Here is a 15925-nt window from a genome sequence, read left to right as displayed (position 1 = left end):
GGGGTAGGGCTCCCGTCCTGATCATATCCTTTTACCTGCCAGCTGCCTTCGGAGTAACAATGCCGACTGCGGCTCTGTCATGTTCAACGGGCCGTGAAGCACACAAAGGCGGTTGTTGTTTATCTCTCTCTCTTCCCCCCCTTCTCTCTGGCGATCGGCACCGACACGCACCAGCTCCCCGCTCGCTTTCTCCTCAACTTTCAGAGGCCGGCCTTCCGCACGCATGCGCATTCCGCCCTGCCCGCCGTGCAACCGAACCTGATGACCGTCAATCCACCTCACATCCTGATTGATGGGTTTAGGCCAGTGGGGCTGGATTCTCGGCGCCTGGTTGGCTAGCCTGCGTGTCAATCAGGCGGACGTCTCTCCCCCCCGAGGGGGGGGGGGGGGGGGGGTTTGTGCGTCAAGTGTGGTTGAAGCGGCTCCTCCTCCTTCCCCAAATTTGGTCGGAAATGCACAGCGTTCTGCAGATTGGTAGCGCAATTTGTTTCCTAAATTAATTGCCAAGTGCAGCAGCGAGGTTTTTTTTGCGCCTCTGTTGAAGAAATACGATGTCGCCTCCAATTAATATGCATTGAGAGGCTCTTGGATGTTAACACCTCGGTGACATTACTGTTAACAGCTGAAAATCTTTCCACGTGCCTACTACATAACAGTGAAATCTTGTTGGCGAAGTGACATTATTCACTTCATTTTCATGTATTTTATCCCTGCCTTTCAAACAGGGGCAACACGGTGGAACGAGTTGATTAGGGACATTGGCATCTTACCTAGTGAGGGGACTAACCTTTGCCCAAAAACACACATCCCCTGTTCTGATGAAAGATCCTGAAATATTAACTCTGTTTCTCTCTCCACAGATGCTGTCTGACCTGCTCAGTGTTTACAGCATTTTTTTCTTTTTTTTCATTTCAAAAATGACTTTGCTGGGCAATGTCCCCTTCAACCCCACAGTGCTTACACTGGCGTTTGCAGCTGTAAAGTCTGGGGTGGCATTACTGGAGCGTGCAGGAATTAATCTGCAGGACACTGCTGCAAGTGACCTCGGAGATAATTTATAGGCTCATTAAGAAATCTTTGAACACTTTCATTTATTCATTACACAGATATTGGAGATGGCAAAAAAGGCCGTTTGACATAAAGCCAAATTGACAAGAACCGCACAATCAAATGATGAACAGCCTGTTTTCTTTCCAAAACAAAAAATAAAAATACCTGGAAAAACTCAGCAGGTCTGGCAGCATCTGTGGAAAGAGAAACAGAGTTAATATTTCAGTTCTGTTGAAGGGTCATGAGGACTCGAAACGTCAACTGTACTCTTCTTCGCTGATGCTGCCAGACCTGCTGAGTTTTTCCAGATATTTTTTATTTTGGATTTCCAGCATCCGCAGTTTTTTGGTTTTTTTTATCTGTGTTTTCTTTCCAATTGGCAAGATGGTACGTGCTGTCGGGATTGATGTCGGGTGACCCATGGCTAGAGTTTGGGGTAGGTGAGGGACTCTTGGGATGAAACCTCCTCCAATATGCCCAAACATTGTTGTCAACACCCTTACGTGGCATTTTCTTTTGCAGGGCCAGTTGGGGGCAAGCTGCAGTAGTAAGTCCAGCTGTAAAAGATTGATGCACCAGAAAGGGAAAAGGAAGCACTTCTACACCTCACAGTCATTAGGACTAAAATTGCATCAATGAAGATCTAGAAATGTGTTTTCTGCTTATTCTCCTTCCTAAGGATTAGTAGGATGCAAAAAAGCCTGCAACCTATTTGTAATAGGAGAATAGTAAGCGGCATCTTAAAATGCATCAGGTACAATGAATTACTTTTGAAGTGCAGACACTGATGGCAAAAAGGGCAGCAAGCTTGCATATTGGAAGGTTTCATTTAAACTGCAAACTGTGTTTAGTAGAGATGCAATGTTGGGGCAGGGCACCTCTCTACCCTTAAGGTCTTAGTGCCCTGCCTAACCACTAGAATAGATCCACCACTGACTGAAATGTTTGAACACAGAAGAAGGCCATTCAGTTCATCATGTCTGCACCAGCTCTTCGAATGAGGAATTCACCTAATGGCATTCTCCCATCTTCTCCCCGTAACCCTGCACATTCTTCCTTTTCAAATAATAATCCAATTCCTTCTTGAAAGCCTTGATTGAGCCTGCCTCCACCACACTGAGGAAGCTCATTCCAGATCTTAACCACTCACTGAGTGAAAAAATTTCTCCCCATGTCTCCATTGCTTCTTTTGCCAATTACCTTAAATCTGTGTCTTCTCATTCTCGATCCTTCCACCAATGGGAACAGTTTTTCCCTATCTGTTCAGACCCTTCATGATTTTGAACCCCTCTATCAAATCACCTCTCAACCTTCTCCAAGGAAAACAGTCCCAACTTCTCTAAAATCTATCTACATAACTGAAGTTCCTCATCCCTGGAATCATTCTTGTGAATCTATCCTGCACCCTCCCCAAAGCCTTTACATCCTCCCTAAAGTGTGACACCCAGAGCTGGACACAATACTGCAGTTGGTCCAAGCCAATGTTTTATACAAGTTAAACATAACCTTCCTTGAGCAGAGGCCTGAACAATCCCAATCCACCATCACTCTCCTCCGCCTGGCTGAACTTGTTCTCTCGCTGAACAATTTCTCCTTTAAATTGTCTCACTTCCTCCAAATAAAAGGTGTGGCTATGGGTACCTTCATGGGCTCCAGTTATGCCTGTCTCTTTATGGGGTATGTGGAACATTCCTTGTTTCAGTCCTACTCAGGCCCCCTCCTATAACTCTTTTTTCAGTACATTGATGATTGCATCGGTGCCACTTCATGTTCTTATCTGGACCCGGGAAAATTGATCAGTTTTGCTTCCAATTTCCACTCCTCTATCACCTTCACATGGTCCATCTCCGACACTTCCCATTCTTGACCTCTCTGTCTCCATTTCTGGTGATAGACTGTCCGCCAATATTCACTACAAGCCCGCCAACTCCCACAGTTACCTCGGCTACAGCTCCTCACACCCTGCTTCCTGTAAGGACTCCATCCCATTCTCTCATTTCCTTCGCCTCCGTTGCATCTGTTCTGATGATGCCGCCTTCCAAAACGGCTGTTCTGACATGTCTTCCTTCACTGAAGTTCCCACCCCCCCCCACTGTAGTTCACAGGGCCCTCAACTCTGTCCGTCGCATCTCCTGCACCTCTGCCCTCACCCATTCCCCTCCCTCTCAGCGTCATGATAGGGTCCCCCTTGTCTTCACTTTCCACCCCACCAACCTCTGCATTCAAAGGATCATCCTCCCCCATTTCCGCCAACTCCAGCATGATGCTACCATCAAACACATCTTCCTTTCACCACCCCCCCCAAATCATAATTCCATAGGGACCATTCCCTCTGTGACACCCTGGTCCACTCCTCCAACACCTCATCCTCTTCCCACGACACATTCCCATGCAATCGCAGAAGGTGCAACACTTGCCCCTTTACCTCCTCCCTCCTCACCAAGAGCCCAAACACTCCTTTCAGGTGAACCAGTGCTTCACTTGCACCTCCTTCAATTTGGTCTACAGTACTTGCTGCTCCCAAATGCGGTCTCCTCTACATTTATTTTTATTCATTCACAGGATGTGGGCTTCGCTGGCTGGGCCAGCATTTATTGCCCATCCCTAGTTGCCCTTGAAATGGCGGCGGTGAGCTGCCTTCTTGAACCACTGCAGTCCATGTGGTGTAGGTACACCCACAGTGCTGTTAGGAAGAAAGTTTCAGGATTTTGACCCATTGACAGTGAAGGAACTGCGATATATTTCCAAGTCAGGATGGTGAGTGACTTGGAGGGGAACTTCCAGTGTTGGTATTCCCATCTATCTGCTGCCCTTATCCTTCTAGATGATAGTGGTCATGGGTTTGGAAGGTGCTGTCTAAGGAGCCTTGGCGAGTTGCTACAGTGCATCTTGTGGATAGTACACACTGCTGCTACTGTGCATCGGTGGTGGAGGGAGTGAATGTTTAAGGTGGTGGATGGGGTGCCAATCAAACGGGCTGCTTTTTCCTGAACGATGTCAAGCTTGTTGAGTGTTGTGGGAGCTGCACTCATCCAGACAAGTGGGGAGTATTCCATCACACTCCTGATTTGTGCCTTGTAGTTAGTGGACAGGCTTTGTCGCAAGATTCCTGGCCTCTGACTTGCTCTTGTGGTCACAGTATTTATATGGCTGGTCCAGTTCAGTTTCTGGTCAATGGTAACCCCCAGGATGTTGATAGTGGGGGATTCAGTGATGATAGTGTAATTGAACATCAAGGGGCGATGGTTAGATTCTCTCTTGTTGGAGATGGCCATTGCCTGACACATGTGCGGCACGAATGTCACTTGCCACTTGTCAGTCCAAGCCTGGATATTGTCCAGGTTTTGTTGCATTTGGACATAGACTGCTTCAGTACCTGAGGAGTTGCAAATGGTGCTGAACATTGTGCAATCATCAGCGAACATCCCCGTTTCTGACCTTATGATGGAAGGAAGGTCATTGAAGTAGCTGAAGATGGTTGGGCTGAGGGCACTATGCTGAGGAACTCCTGCAGTGATGTCCTGGAACTGAGATGACTGACCTCCAACAACCACAACCATCTTCCTTTGTGCTAGGTATGACTCCAACCATCGGAGAGTTTTCCCCCTCATTCCCATTGACTCCAGTTTTGCTTGGGCTCCTTGATGCCACACTCAGTAAAATGTGGCCTTGATGTCAAGGGCAGTCACTCTCACCTCACCACGGGAGTTCAGCTCATTTGTCCATGTCTGAACCAATGCTGTAATGGAGTCAGGAGCTGAGTGGCCCTGGCAGAACCCAAACTGGGCGTCAGTGAGCAGGTTATTGCTAAACAAGTGCCGCTTTATAGCACTGTTAATGACCTCTTCCATTACTTTACTGATGATGGAGAGTAGACTGATGAGGTTGTAATTGGCCGGGTTGGATTTGTCCTATTTTTTTGTGTACAGGACATAGCTAGGCAATTTTCCACATAGCTGGGTAGATGCCAGTGTTGCAGCTGTGTTGGAACAGCTTGGCTAGGGGTGTGGCAAGTTCTGCAGCACAAGTCTTCAGTACTATTTTCGGAATATTGTCAGGGCCCCATAGTCTTTGCACTATTGGCAGAAGACTGGCATCTGTGATGCTGGGGACCTCCAGAGGTCTCTCAAGGTCTCCCCCTTGGTCTCTGGGGGAGAGCAAAGTCAGACTGGGTGACCACTTTGCAGAACACCTTCGGTCAGTCCGCAAGCATTTCAACACACCGTTCTGCTCTCATGCCCACATGTCCGTCCTTGGCCTGCTTCAATGTTCCAGTAAAGCCCAACGCAAAATGGAGGAACAGCACTTCATCTTCCAATTAGGCACTTCACAAACTTCCAGACTTAACATTGAGTTCAACAGCTTCAGACCATGATCTCTTTCCTCCACCTTTTTTAATCCCTTTTTAAAATTTATTTTTATTTTTTATTCACTTATTTTTATATTTATGCATTTTTTATCCCCTCTTTAAATTCCTTTTCTATCCTTTTACCCCAACCACCACCCCATCCCCTACCCACCCTCCAAAAGGGCTATCTGTTACTTGTTCCATGTTGTTCTTTCAGAATGCTGACCCTTGTTCTGCTATTAACACATTCTGCTTTCTTACCTTTATGCCACTATCAGCACCTTCTTTAGTCTCCACCACTACCATTAACATTCCCTTTGTCATGTCCATGACATCTTTGTCAATCTCTCCTTAGCTCCCACCTATCGCTGACCTTCTATCCTGCTTTACCTGCTCCACCCCTCTTAAACAGCATAAATTTCATCACATATACTTCTCTTTAGCTCCGAAGAAGAGGCACACGGACTCAAAACGTCAACTCTGTTTCTCTCTCCACAGATGCTGTCAGACCTGCTGAGTTTTTCCAGCATTTTCTGCTTTTATTTCAAATTCCCAGCATCTGCAGTGTTTTTCTTTTATCAACATAACCTCCTTGCTTTGTACTCCGTGCCCCTATTAATAAAGTCCAGGATACTGTATGCTTTATTAACCACACTGTCAACCCGTCCTGCCTCCATCAATTAACTATGCACACTTTCACCCAGGTCCCTGCACTCCCTTTAGAATTGTACCCTTTATCTTATATTGTCTCTCCGTGTTCTTCCTACCAAAATAAATCACCTCACACTTTTCTACATTGAACTTCATCTGCTTCTTACCCACCCATCCCACCAACTTGTCTATATCCTTTTGAAGTTCTATGCTATCCTCTTCACAGTTCACAATGCTTCTAAGTTTCATATCATCTGCAAATTTTGAAATTGTGCTCCGTACATCAAGGTCTAGGTCATTAATATTTATCAGGGAGAGCAAGAGTCCCAACACTGACCCCTGGGGAACTCCACTACAAACCTTCCTCCAGTCTTAAAAGCATCCATTAACACCCATCTCTGTTTCCTGTCACTTAGCCAATTCCATATCCATGTTGCTTTGTGCCTTTTATTCCATGAGCTCTAACTTTGCTCACAAGTCCATTATGTGGCACCAGGGGGGGCTTCTTCCCAAAATCCTCTGACCCATAAGCAAGAGTGATTGCCCTTTGCATCAAGGCAGCATTTGACTGATTGTGGCATCGAAGAGCTCTAGTAGAATTAAAGTCAATGAGAATTGATTGAAAGCTCTCCACTAGTTGGAGTCATGCCTAGCATAAAGATGGTTGTGTTTCTTGGAGAGGGATCATCTCAGCCTCTGAGCATTGCTGCAGGAGTTCCTCAGGGTAGTATCCTATGCCCAAACATCTTCAGCTGCTTCATCAATGACCTTCCCTCCATCATAAGGTCAAAATTGGGGATGTTTGCTGATGATTACACAGTATTCAGTATCATTTGAAACTCTCAGAATCACAGTGCAGAAGAGGCCCTTCGGCCCATCGAGTCTGCACCGACACATGAGAAACACCTGACCTACCTACCTAATCCCATTTACCAGCACCTGGCCCATAGCCTTGAATGTTATGACGTGCCAAGTGCTCATCCAGGTACTTTTTAAAAGGATGTGAGGCAACCCACCTCCACCACCCTCCCACGCAGTGCATTCCAGACCGTCACCACCCTCTGAGTAAAAATGTTTTTCCTCACATCCCCCCTAAACCTCCTGCCCCTCACCTTGAACTTGTGCCCCCTTGTGACTGACCCTTCAACTAAGGGAAACAGCTGCTCCCGATCCACCCTGTCCATGCCCCTCAATCTTGTACACCTCGATCAGGTCGCCCCTCAGTCTTCTCTGCTCCAACGAAAACAACCCAAGTCTATCCAACCTCTCTTCATAACTTAAATGTTTCCTCCCAGGCAACATCCTGGTGAATCTCCTCTGCACCCCCTCCAGTGGAATCACATCCTTCTTATAATGTGGTGATCAGAACTTCACACAGTACTCCAACTGTGGCCTCACTAAGGTTCTATACAACTCCAACATGACCTCCCTACTTTTGTAATCTATGCCTCGATTGATAAAGGCAATTGTCCCATATGCCTTTTTCACCACCTCACTAACATGCCCCCATGCCTTCAGAGATCTATGGACACACGCCAAGGTCCCTTTGTTCCTCAGAACTTCCTAGTGTCATGCTGTTCATTGAATACTTCCTTGTCAAATTACCCCTTCCAAAGGGTCACACTTTTCAGGGTTAAATTCCATCTGCCACTTATCTGCCCATTTGACCATCCCGTCTATATCTTCCTGTAGCCCAAGACACTCAGCCTCACTGTTAACCACCCGGCCAATCTTTGTGTCATTCACAAACTTACTAATCCTACTCCCCATATAGTCATCTATGTCGTTTATTTAAATTACGAATAATAGGGGACCAAGCACAGATCCCTGTGGTACGCCACTGGACACTGGCTTCCAGTCACTAAAGCATCCTTCTGTCATCACCCTCTGCCTCCTACAACTAAGCCAATTTTGAATCCACCTTATCAAATTACCCTGTATCCCATGTGCATTTGCCTTCTTTATAAGTCTCCCATGTGGGACCTTGTCAAAGGCTTTGCTGAAATCCATATAAACTACATCAACTGCACTACCCTCATCTACACACCTGGACACCTCCTCAAAAAATTCAATCAAATTTGTTAGGCATGACCTCCCTCTGACAAAGCCATGCTATCCTTGCCTCTCCAAGTGGAGATAGATACTCTCCTTCAGAACTTTCTCCAATAGTTTCCCTACCACTGACGTGAGACTCACTGGCCTGCAGTTTCCTGACTTATTTCTACAACCCTTCTTAAATAGCAGAACCACATTAGCTGTTCTCCAGTCCTCTGGCACCTTCCCCCGTGGCCAGAGAGGTATTAAAAATTTGGGTCAGAACTCCTGCGATCTCCTCCCTTGTTTCCCTCAGCAGTCTGGGCCACAAATCATCTGGACCTGGAGATTTGTCCACTTTTAAGCCTACCATCACCTCCAATACCTTGTCACTCCCTATATCAATTTGCTTAAGAACCTCGCAGTCTCTCTCCCCGAGTTCGATACCTTCATTCTCATTCTCTTGGGTGAAGATGGATGTGAAGTATTCATTCAACATCTAGCGATGTCCTCTGGCTCCACCCATAGATTGCCCCCTTGGTCCCTTATGGGCCCTACTCTTTCCCTTGTTATCCTCTTCCCATTGATATACTTGTAAAATATCTTGGGATTTTCTCTACTTTTACCAGCCAGAGCTTTCTCATATCCCCTCTTTGCTCCCTAATTGCTTTCTTAAGCTCCACCCTGCACTTTCTGTACTCCACTAATGCCTCTGTTTATTTGCTTCCCTTGTACTTGCTAAAAGCCTCTCTTTTCCTTCTCATCGTAACCTGAACATCTCTGGTCATTCATGGTTCTCTGGGCTTGTTACTCCTTCCTATCACCCTAGAGGGAACATGTTGAGCCTGTACCCTCCCCATTTCCTTTTTGTACACCCCTCACTGCTCCTCTGTAGATTTCCCCACAAGTAACTGTTCCCAGTCTACCTTGGCCAGATCCTGCCTTATTTTACTAAAATCCACTCTCACCCAATCCAAAACATTTTTTGCAACTTGTCGATTTCTTTGTCCATAACAAACTTAAACTGTACCATAGATAAAAGCAAAAAACTGTGGATGCTGGAAATCCAAAACAAAAATACCTGGAAAAACTCAGCAGGTCTGACAGCATCTGCAGAGAGGAATACAGTTAACATTTCGAGTCCGAAAGACTCTTCATCAGAACTAAGAACTTTTCCTTAGTTCTGATGAAGAGTCATTCAGACTCGAAACGTTAACTGTATTCCTCTCCGCAGATGCTGTCAGACCTGCTGAGTTTTTCCCAGGTATTTCTGTTTTTGTTTTAAACTGTACCATGTTGTGGTCGCTATCGCTAAAATGCTCCCCTACCACCACCTCAGCCACCTGTCCGGCTTCATTCCCCAGAATTAGCTCCAGCACTGTGCCATCCCTTGTTGGACCCTCTACATATTGACCTAAAAAGTTCTCCTGTACACATTTCAAGAAATCCACTCCATCCAAGCCCTTAACACTATGTCTATCCCAATTAATGTTGGGAAAGTTGAAATCACCTAATATAATTACCCTATTGTTATTGTTTTTACACACCTCCACAAATTGTGCACATATTTGCTCAATTTCCCGCTGACTATCTGGGGGTCTATAATAAACACCAAACAATGTGGCTGCCCCTTTTTTATTCCTAAGCTCTACCCACAAAGCTTCATTCGATGCCCCCTCCAAAATATCATCTCTCCTTACTGCAGTAACTGATTCCTTAACTAATAATGCAACGCCTCCTCCTCTTTTACCCCCTCCCCTGTCTCACCTGAAGATTCTATATCCCGGAATGTTGAGCTGCCAATCCTGCCCTTCCCTCAACCACGTTTCAGTGATGGCTACTATATCACAATTCCACGTGTCAATCCTCACCCTTAACTCATCCGTTTTACCTGTAATACTCCTGGCATTAAAATAGAGGCCATCCAGCCTTGCCTTACTCCCTTGAAGCTTAATGCAGCTGTACTCCCTCTGACTTGATTGTTTTACTGTATTATGATGTGTTCCTATTCTGCTAACATTCTGTGTCCCCTCCCCCTGCCGAATTAGTTTAAACTCCTCCCAACAGCACTAGCAACTCACCCGCAAGGATGTTAGTCCCACTCTGGTTCAGCTGTAGACCATCCCGCTTGTACAGGTCCCACCTTCCCCAGAAATGGTCCCAGTGATCCAGGAATCTAAAACCTTCCCTCCTGCACCAACTCTTAAACCATGTATTCATCTGCGCTATTCTCCTATTTCTGAGCTCGCTAGCACATGGCACTGGGAGTAATCCAAAGATTACAACCCGAGAGGTCTTGCTTTTTAGTCTACTGCCTAACTCCCTGAATTCTTGATGCAAGACCTCATCCCTCATTCTACCTATGTCATTGGTACCAACATGTACCATGACCTCTGCCTCATCACCCTCCCCCTTCAGGATGCCCTGCAGCAGTTCAGTGACATCCTGGACCTTGGCACCAGGGAGGCAACATACCATCCTGGAGTCACATTGACAGCCACAGTAGTGCCTGTTCCCCTGACTATAGAATCCCCTATTTCTATTGCTCTTCCTCCCTTCCTCCCCTCCTCTATAAGCAGGCTGCTTGTGGTGCCAGAAGCTTGGCTCTGTCCGCACTCCCTGGAGGAACCAGTGCCCTCATCAGCCTCCAAATTGGAATACCAATTTGTGAGCGGGACCCCTGAACTACCTGCCTGTTTCTCTTGGTCTGCCTGGTGGTCACCCATTCCCTTCCTTCCTCAAGTCCCTTCATCTTTGGTGTGACCACCTCTCTAAACGTGCTATCCACGATGCTCTCAGACTCGCGGATGCTCCACAGTGTCCCCAGCCGCTGTTCCAGCTCTGAAACCCGAGCTTCCAGGAGCTTCAGCTGGACACACTTCCTGCACACATGCTGATCCCGGGCACTGGAAATGTCCCCAGCTTCCCACATGGAGCACGAGGAGCACACCGCGGCATTCAGCGCTCCTGCCATGACTTATCCCTTTAAATTAAATCTTTTAAGTAAATTACTCTAGGGCCCTTCTTTCCTGATCCTTGTTACTGTAGAATATACAAACTATAAACCACAAAAAGACCTTAAACTATAAGCGATTAAAGTAGTAAATACCTTGTCCACTACTTACCAGTCATTCCTTTCCCTTGTAGCCTCTACTGCTGCAGCAGGGCAAGATCCATGCTGAAGATTTAAGAAGTTGGATAGCAAGGAAAAAATGCAAAGAGCACCTCGTCCCCTATGCACCGAATTCCCGCTTTGCACCAAATTACCAATACCCACTCAGGATGTGCTCGCTCTCCTGTTTGTGTGCAAGCACACTGTAGTGTGTTATAGATAGTCCCTTTCTTAAATAGAGCTGAGGTGACTCACCACTAGTTTAGCTTCAAATAGTAATTAACACCTAATCAGGCTTCAGGTGATTGACAGTTAACTGTCACACAGGCAGCTGAGTCAGCTACCTTACCAACCTTTTAACTAGACTACTGAACTTACAAAAATTAAAGAGAAATTAAAAAGAAAGACTTACCAGTTCAATTCCCGCTTTGCACCAAATTACTAAAACAATCTGTGCCCACAAGCAGCAAGACTTGGACAAACTCAGGCTTGGGCTGATTGTGGCAAGTATCATTCACATGACACAAGTGCCAGACAGTAAGCCCCTCCAACTAAGAGAATCTAATCATTTCCCCTTGTGATTCAATGGCATTACCATTTCTGAACTCCCTTCCACCATCAACATCCTATTGGGGGGTGGGGCACTCCCTATTGACTAGAAAATTAACTAGTCGAGTTACTTAGATACAGTGATTACAAAAACAGGCCAGAGGCTAGAAATTCTGGTGTGAGCAGAAGTTCTTAAATATTACTTTACCTGACATGTGTGTGCCTGGCCTCTCTTGCAGCTTGGCACTTGCTGTTAGTAGAGTGGTATACATATTCATTACATGGATTTGCTTTGTCCAATTTAGGTATAGTGGTGTCATATCAACAATTTCCAGTTCCCTGGCCCTAACCGCTTCCTCTTCACCATGGATTTCCAATCCCTCTACACCTCCAGCCCCAACAGGATGGTCTGAGGGCCCTTAGCTTCTTCCTTGAACAGAGGCCCGAACAATCCCCATCCACCACTACTCTCCTCCGTCTGGCTGAACTTGTTCTCACACTGAACAATTTCTCCTTTAACTCCTCTCACTTCCTCCAAATAAAAGGTGTGGCTATGGGTACCCGCATGGGCCCCAGCTTTGCCTGTCTCTTTATGGGGTATGTGGAACATTCCTTGTTCCAGTCCTACTCCGGCCCCCTCCCACAACTCTTTCTCCAGTACATCGATGATTACTTCGGTGCTGCTTCATGCTCTCGTCGGGACCTGGAAAAATTTATTAATTTTGCTTCCAATCTCCACCCCTCTATCATTTTCACATGGTCCATCTCTGACACTTCTCTTCCCTTCCTTGACCTCTCTGTCTCAATTTCTGATGATAGACTGTCCACCAAAATCCATTACAAGCCTACCGACTCCCACAGCTACCTCGACTACAGCTCCTCACACCCCGCTTCCTGTAAGGACTCCATCCCATTCTCTCAGTTCCTTCGCCTCCGTCGCATCTGTTCTGATGACGCTACCTTCAAAAACAGTCCCTCTGACATGTCCTCCTTCTTCCTTAACCGAGGTTTTCCACGCACGGTCGTTGACAGGGCCCTCAACCGTGTCCGGCCCATCTCCCGCGCATCCGCCCTCACGCCTTCTCCTCCCTCCCAGAAACATGATAGGGTCCCCCTTGTCCTCACTTATCACCCCACCAGCCTCCGCATTCAAAGGATCATCCTCCGCCATTTCCGCCAACTCCAGCATGATGCCACCACCAAACACATCTTCCCTTCAGCCCCCCTGGCAGCATTCCGTAGGGATCGTTCCCTCCGGGAGACCCTGGACCACTCCTTCATCACCCCCTACTCCTCAACCCCCACCTATGGCACCTCCCCATGCCCACGCAGAAGATGCAACACCTGCCTCTTCACTTCCTCTCTCCTCACCGTCCAAGGGCCCAAACACTCCTTTCAAGTGAAGCAGCATTTCACTTGCATTTCCCCTAACTTAGTCTACTGCATTCGTTGCTCCCAATGTGGTCTCCTCTACATTGGAGAGACCAAACGCAAACTGGGCGACCGCTTTGCAGAACACCTGCGGTCTGTCCGCAAGAAAGACCCAAACCTCCCTGTCGCTTGCCATTTTAACATACCACCCTGCTCTCTTGCCCACATGTCTGTCCTTGGCTTGCTGCATTGTTCCAGTGAAACCCAACGCAAACTGGAGGAAGAGCACCTCATCTTCCGACTAGGCACTTTACAGCCTTCTGGGCTGAATATTGAATTCAACAACTTTAGATCTTAAACTCCCTCCCCCCATCCCCACCCCGTTTCTTCCCCCTCCCTTTTGTTTTTTTCAATAATTTATATAGATTTTTCTTTTCCCACCTATTTCCATTATTTTAAAATCTACAACTAATACCTTGTCAGTCTTTCCACCCCACCCCCACTAGAGCTGTACCTTGAGTGTCCTGCCATCCATTCTTAATTAGCACTTTTCTTAGATAATATCACCACCTTCAACACCTCTTTGATCCTTTTGTCTGTGACATCTTTTGATTATCTGCTCCTATCACTGCTTGCTTGTCCCTACAACCACCCCACCCTCAACTTTTCTCCCCCCGCCCCCCACCTTAAACCAGCTTATATTTCACCCCTCTCCTAACTTCACTCAGTTCTGCTGAAGGGTCATTGGACTCGAAACGTCGACTCTTTTCTTCTCCACCGATACTGCCAGACCTGCTGAGTTTTTCCAGGTAATTCTATTTTTGTTTCATATCAGCAGGTTGGGCCGTGCGATGCTAGAATAGTGCTCCTCCACAGGCTTCTGGTGCCCTCTGCGGAGCCCCATGCTGGTGCCCTTCGCAATGGAGTGGGCCTCACAGGCCACACTGGAAGTGACTGGTGGTACTCCAGCTGTTCCGCTGTGGCAAACTGCGCCAATGTAGTTGAAGTTCGTGCCTGAAGAATTTTATCGCCACATATACAGCCGCTTACCCTTATGAGATTGCATCCAGCTCTTTATTACCTCTAGACTTGCCTATTCCAATGCACTCCTGGCTGGCCTTCCTCGTTCTGTAGAAGAGTCATACAGACTCGAAGCGTTGACTGTGTTCCTCTCTGCAGATGCTGTCAGACCTGCTGAGTTTTTCCAGGTATTTTTATTTTTGTTTTTGTTTTGGATTTCCAGCATCTGCAGTTTTTTGCTTTTATTTCCTCATTCCAACCTCTGAAAACTTGAGGTCATCCAAAGTTCTGCTACCTGTGTCCTAACTCACACCAATTCTCTTCATATATTTTCCCTGTGCTCACTGACTTACATTGGCTGCCGGTTAACCAACACCTCGATTTTTAAATTCTCATCCTTGTTTTTGAATTCTTTTATGGCCTTGTCGCCCCCATCTCTGTAATTTCTTTCAGCCATATAATCCCTCTAGATCTCTGTGCTCTTCCATTTCTGGCCTCTTTAGCATCCCCAATTTTAATCATCCCATAATTGGTGGGCATGCCTTCAACTGTCTAGGCCTCAAGCTCTGGAATTCCCTCCTGACATCTCTCCACCTCTGTACCTCCCTTTCCTCCTTTAAGACATTAAAATGGGGATGCTTAAGAGGGCAGAATTAGAGAAGGGCCAATATCTCAGAGTGTTGTGGGGCTGGAGGAGAATACCGGATTTGAAAACAAGGATGTGAATTTTAAAATTGAGATGTTGCTCAATTGGGAGCCAATGTAGTTCAGCGAGCACAGGATGATAGATGTGTGGGATTTGGTGCGAGTTAGAATACAGGCAGCAGAGTTTTAGATGGCCTTAAGTTTATGGAGAGTAGAGTGAGGGAGGCTGGCCAGGTGTGTGTTGGAATAGGCAAGTCTAGAGGTAAAAAAGGCATGGATGAGCGTTTCAGCTGAGCTGAGCTGAGCTGAACCAGGGCAGAGTTGAGCAATGTTCCAGAGGTGGAAATAGACACTCTTAGTTACTTGTGGTTGGAAACTCATCTCCAAGTCAAATATGGCACCAAGTGAATAGCCTGTTTTAGCCTCGTATTCCAACGTCTCTCTGTTTCTCTGCACTTCTCAGAATCTCACCATTTAATGTGTATCCCCAGACTGAATTCCATGTGCCAGTTTTCTACTCACCTGACCAGGCCATCGGATTGACTGGTAGTTCTCTAAGGTGGGACTTCATGAGAAAAGAGTGGAACCCTTGGTTTAAAGCAATTGATGCTGCTCCGTGTGTTAAATTGCTGCGAGCAGCCGTTGGGATCTTTTTAGCTGGGGATTGGGAAGGGGGGTATGTGAACCATGGCACCTGATAAAATCCAGCCCATGAGTTGTGTGACCAAGCCGAATTTATTACTTTCTTGGAGGGCAAAGATTGGAAGGCTGTAAATGCTCATTGGGATTTTTGATGGTTGTTCAGGGTGCTGGGGGCATTTACGTTACACGGAATTGGATAGTATATACAATTCACAAACAGGCCATTCGGCCTTACCCTTCCATGCTGGTTTTTATGCTCTACGTCAACCTCCTCCCATCCTTCCTCATCTAACTACCAGCATAACCATCTATCTATTCTCTTCTCCATCCATATGATTATCAAGCTTTCCCTTAAACTCATCGATACTATTCACTTCAATTACTTCCTGTGATAGCAAATTCCACATACTCACCATTCATTGGGTAAAGAAGTTTCTTCTGAATTCCCTATTGGATTTCTTGGTGACTGTCTTATATTGATGGCATCTATATTTGCTCTTTCC

At 46.4% G+C, this 15925-nt stretch overlaps 1 protein-coding gene and 1 long non-coding RNA gene across 2 annotated transcripts in view; one reads left to right on the top strand and one right to left on the bottom strand.

The window, feature by feature from the left end:
* Positions 1-241, bottom strand: part of ube2g1a (ubiquitin-conjugating enzyme E2G 1a (UBC7 homolog, yeast)) — a 78664-nt gene extending 78423 nt beyond the window's left edge. Inside the window, exon 1 of the mRNA XM_078548716.1 lies at positions 36-241. Coding sequence (XP_078404842.1) covers positions 36-231 — 196 coding nt within the window. The 5' untranslated portion in view covers positions 232-241. The remainder of the gene's footprint in view (positions 1-35) is intronic.
* LOC144684651 (uncharacterized) overlaps positions 1-15925 on the top strand; it is a 42843-nt gene that overhangs the window by 3169 nt on the left and 23749 nt on the right. Inside the window, exon 2 of the long non-coding RNA XR_013577535.1 lies at positions 1573-1778. This is a non-coding gene — a long non-coding RNA (uncharacterized LOC144684651). The remainder of the gene's footprint in view (positions 1-1572; positions 1779-15925) is intronic.

Source organism: Cetorhinus maximus, chromosome 9 (assembly GCF_964194155.1).
Source record: "Cetorhinus maximus chromosome 9, sCetMax3.hap1.1, whole genome shotgun sequence".
In the NCBI taxonomy this organism is placed as follows: Eukaryota; Metazoa; Chordata; class Chondrichthyes; order Lamniformes; family Cetorhinidae; genus Cetorhinus; species Cetorhinus maximus.
This window is presented reverse-complemented; position numbering and strand designations above follow the sequence as displayed.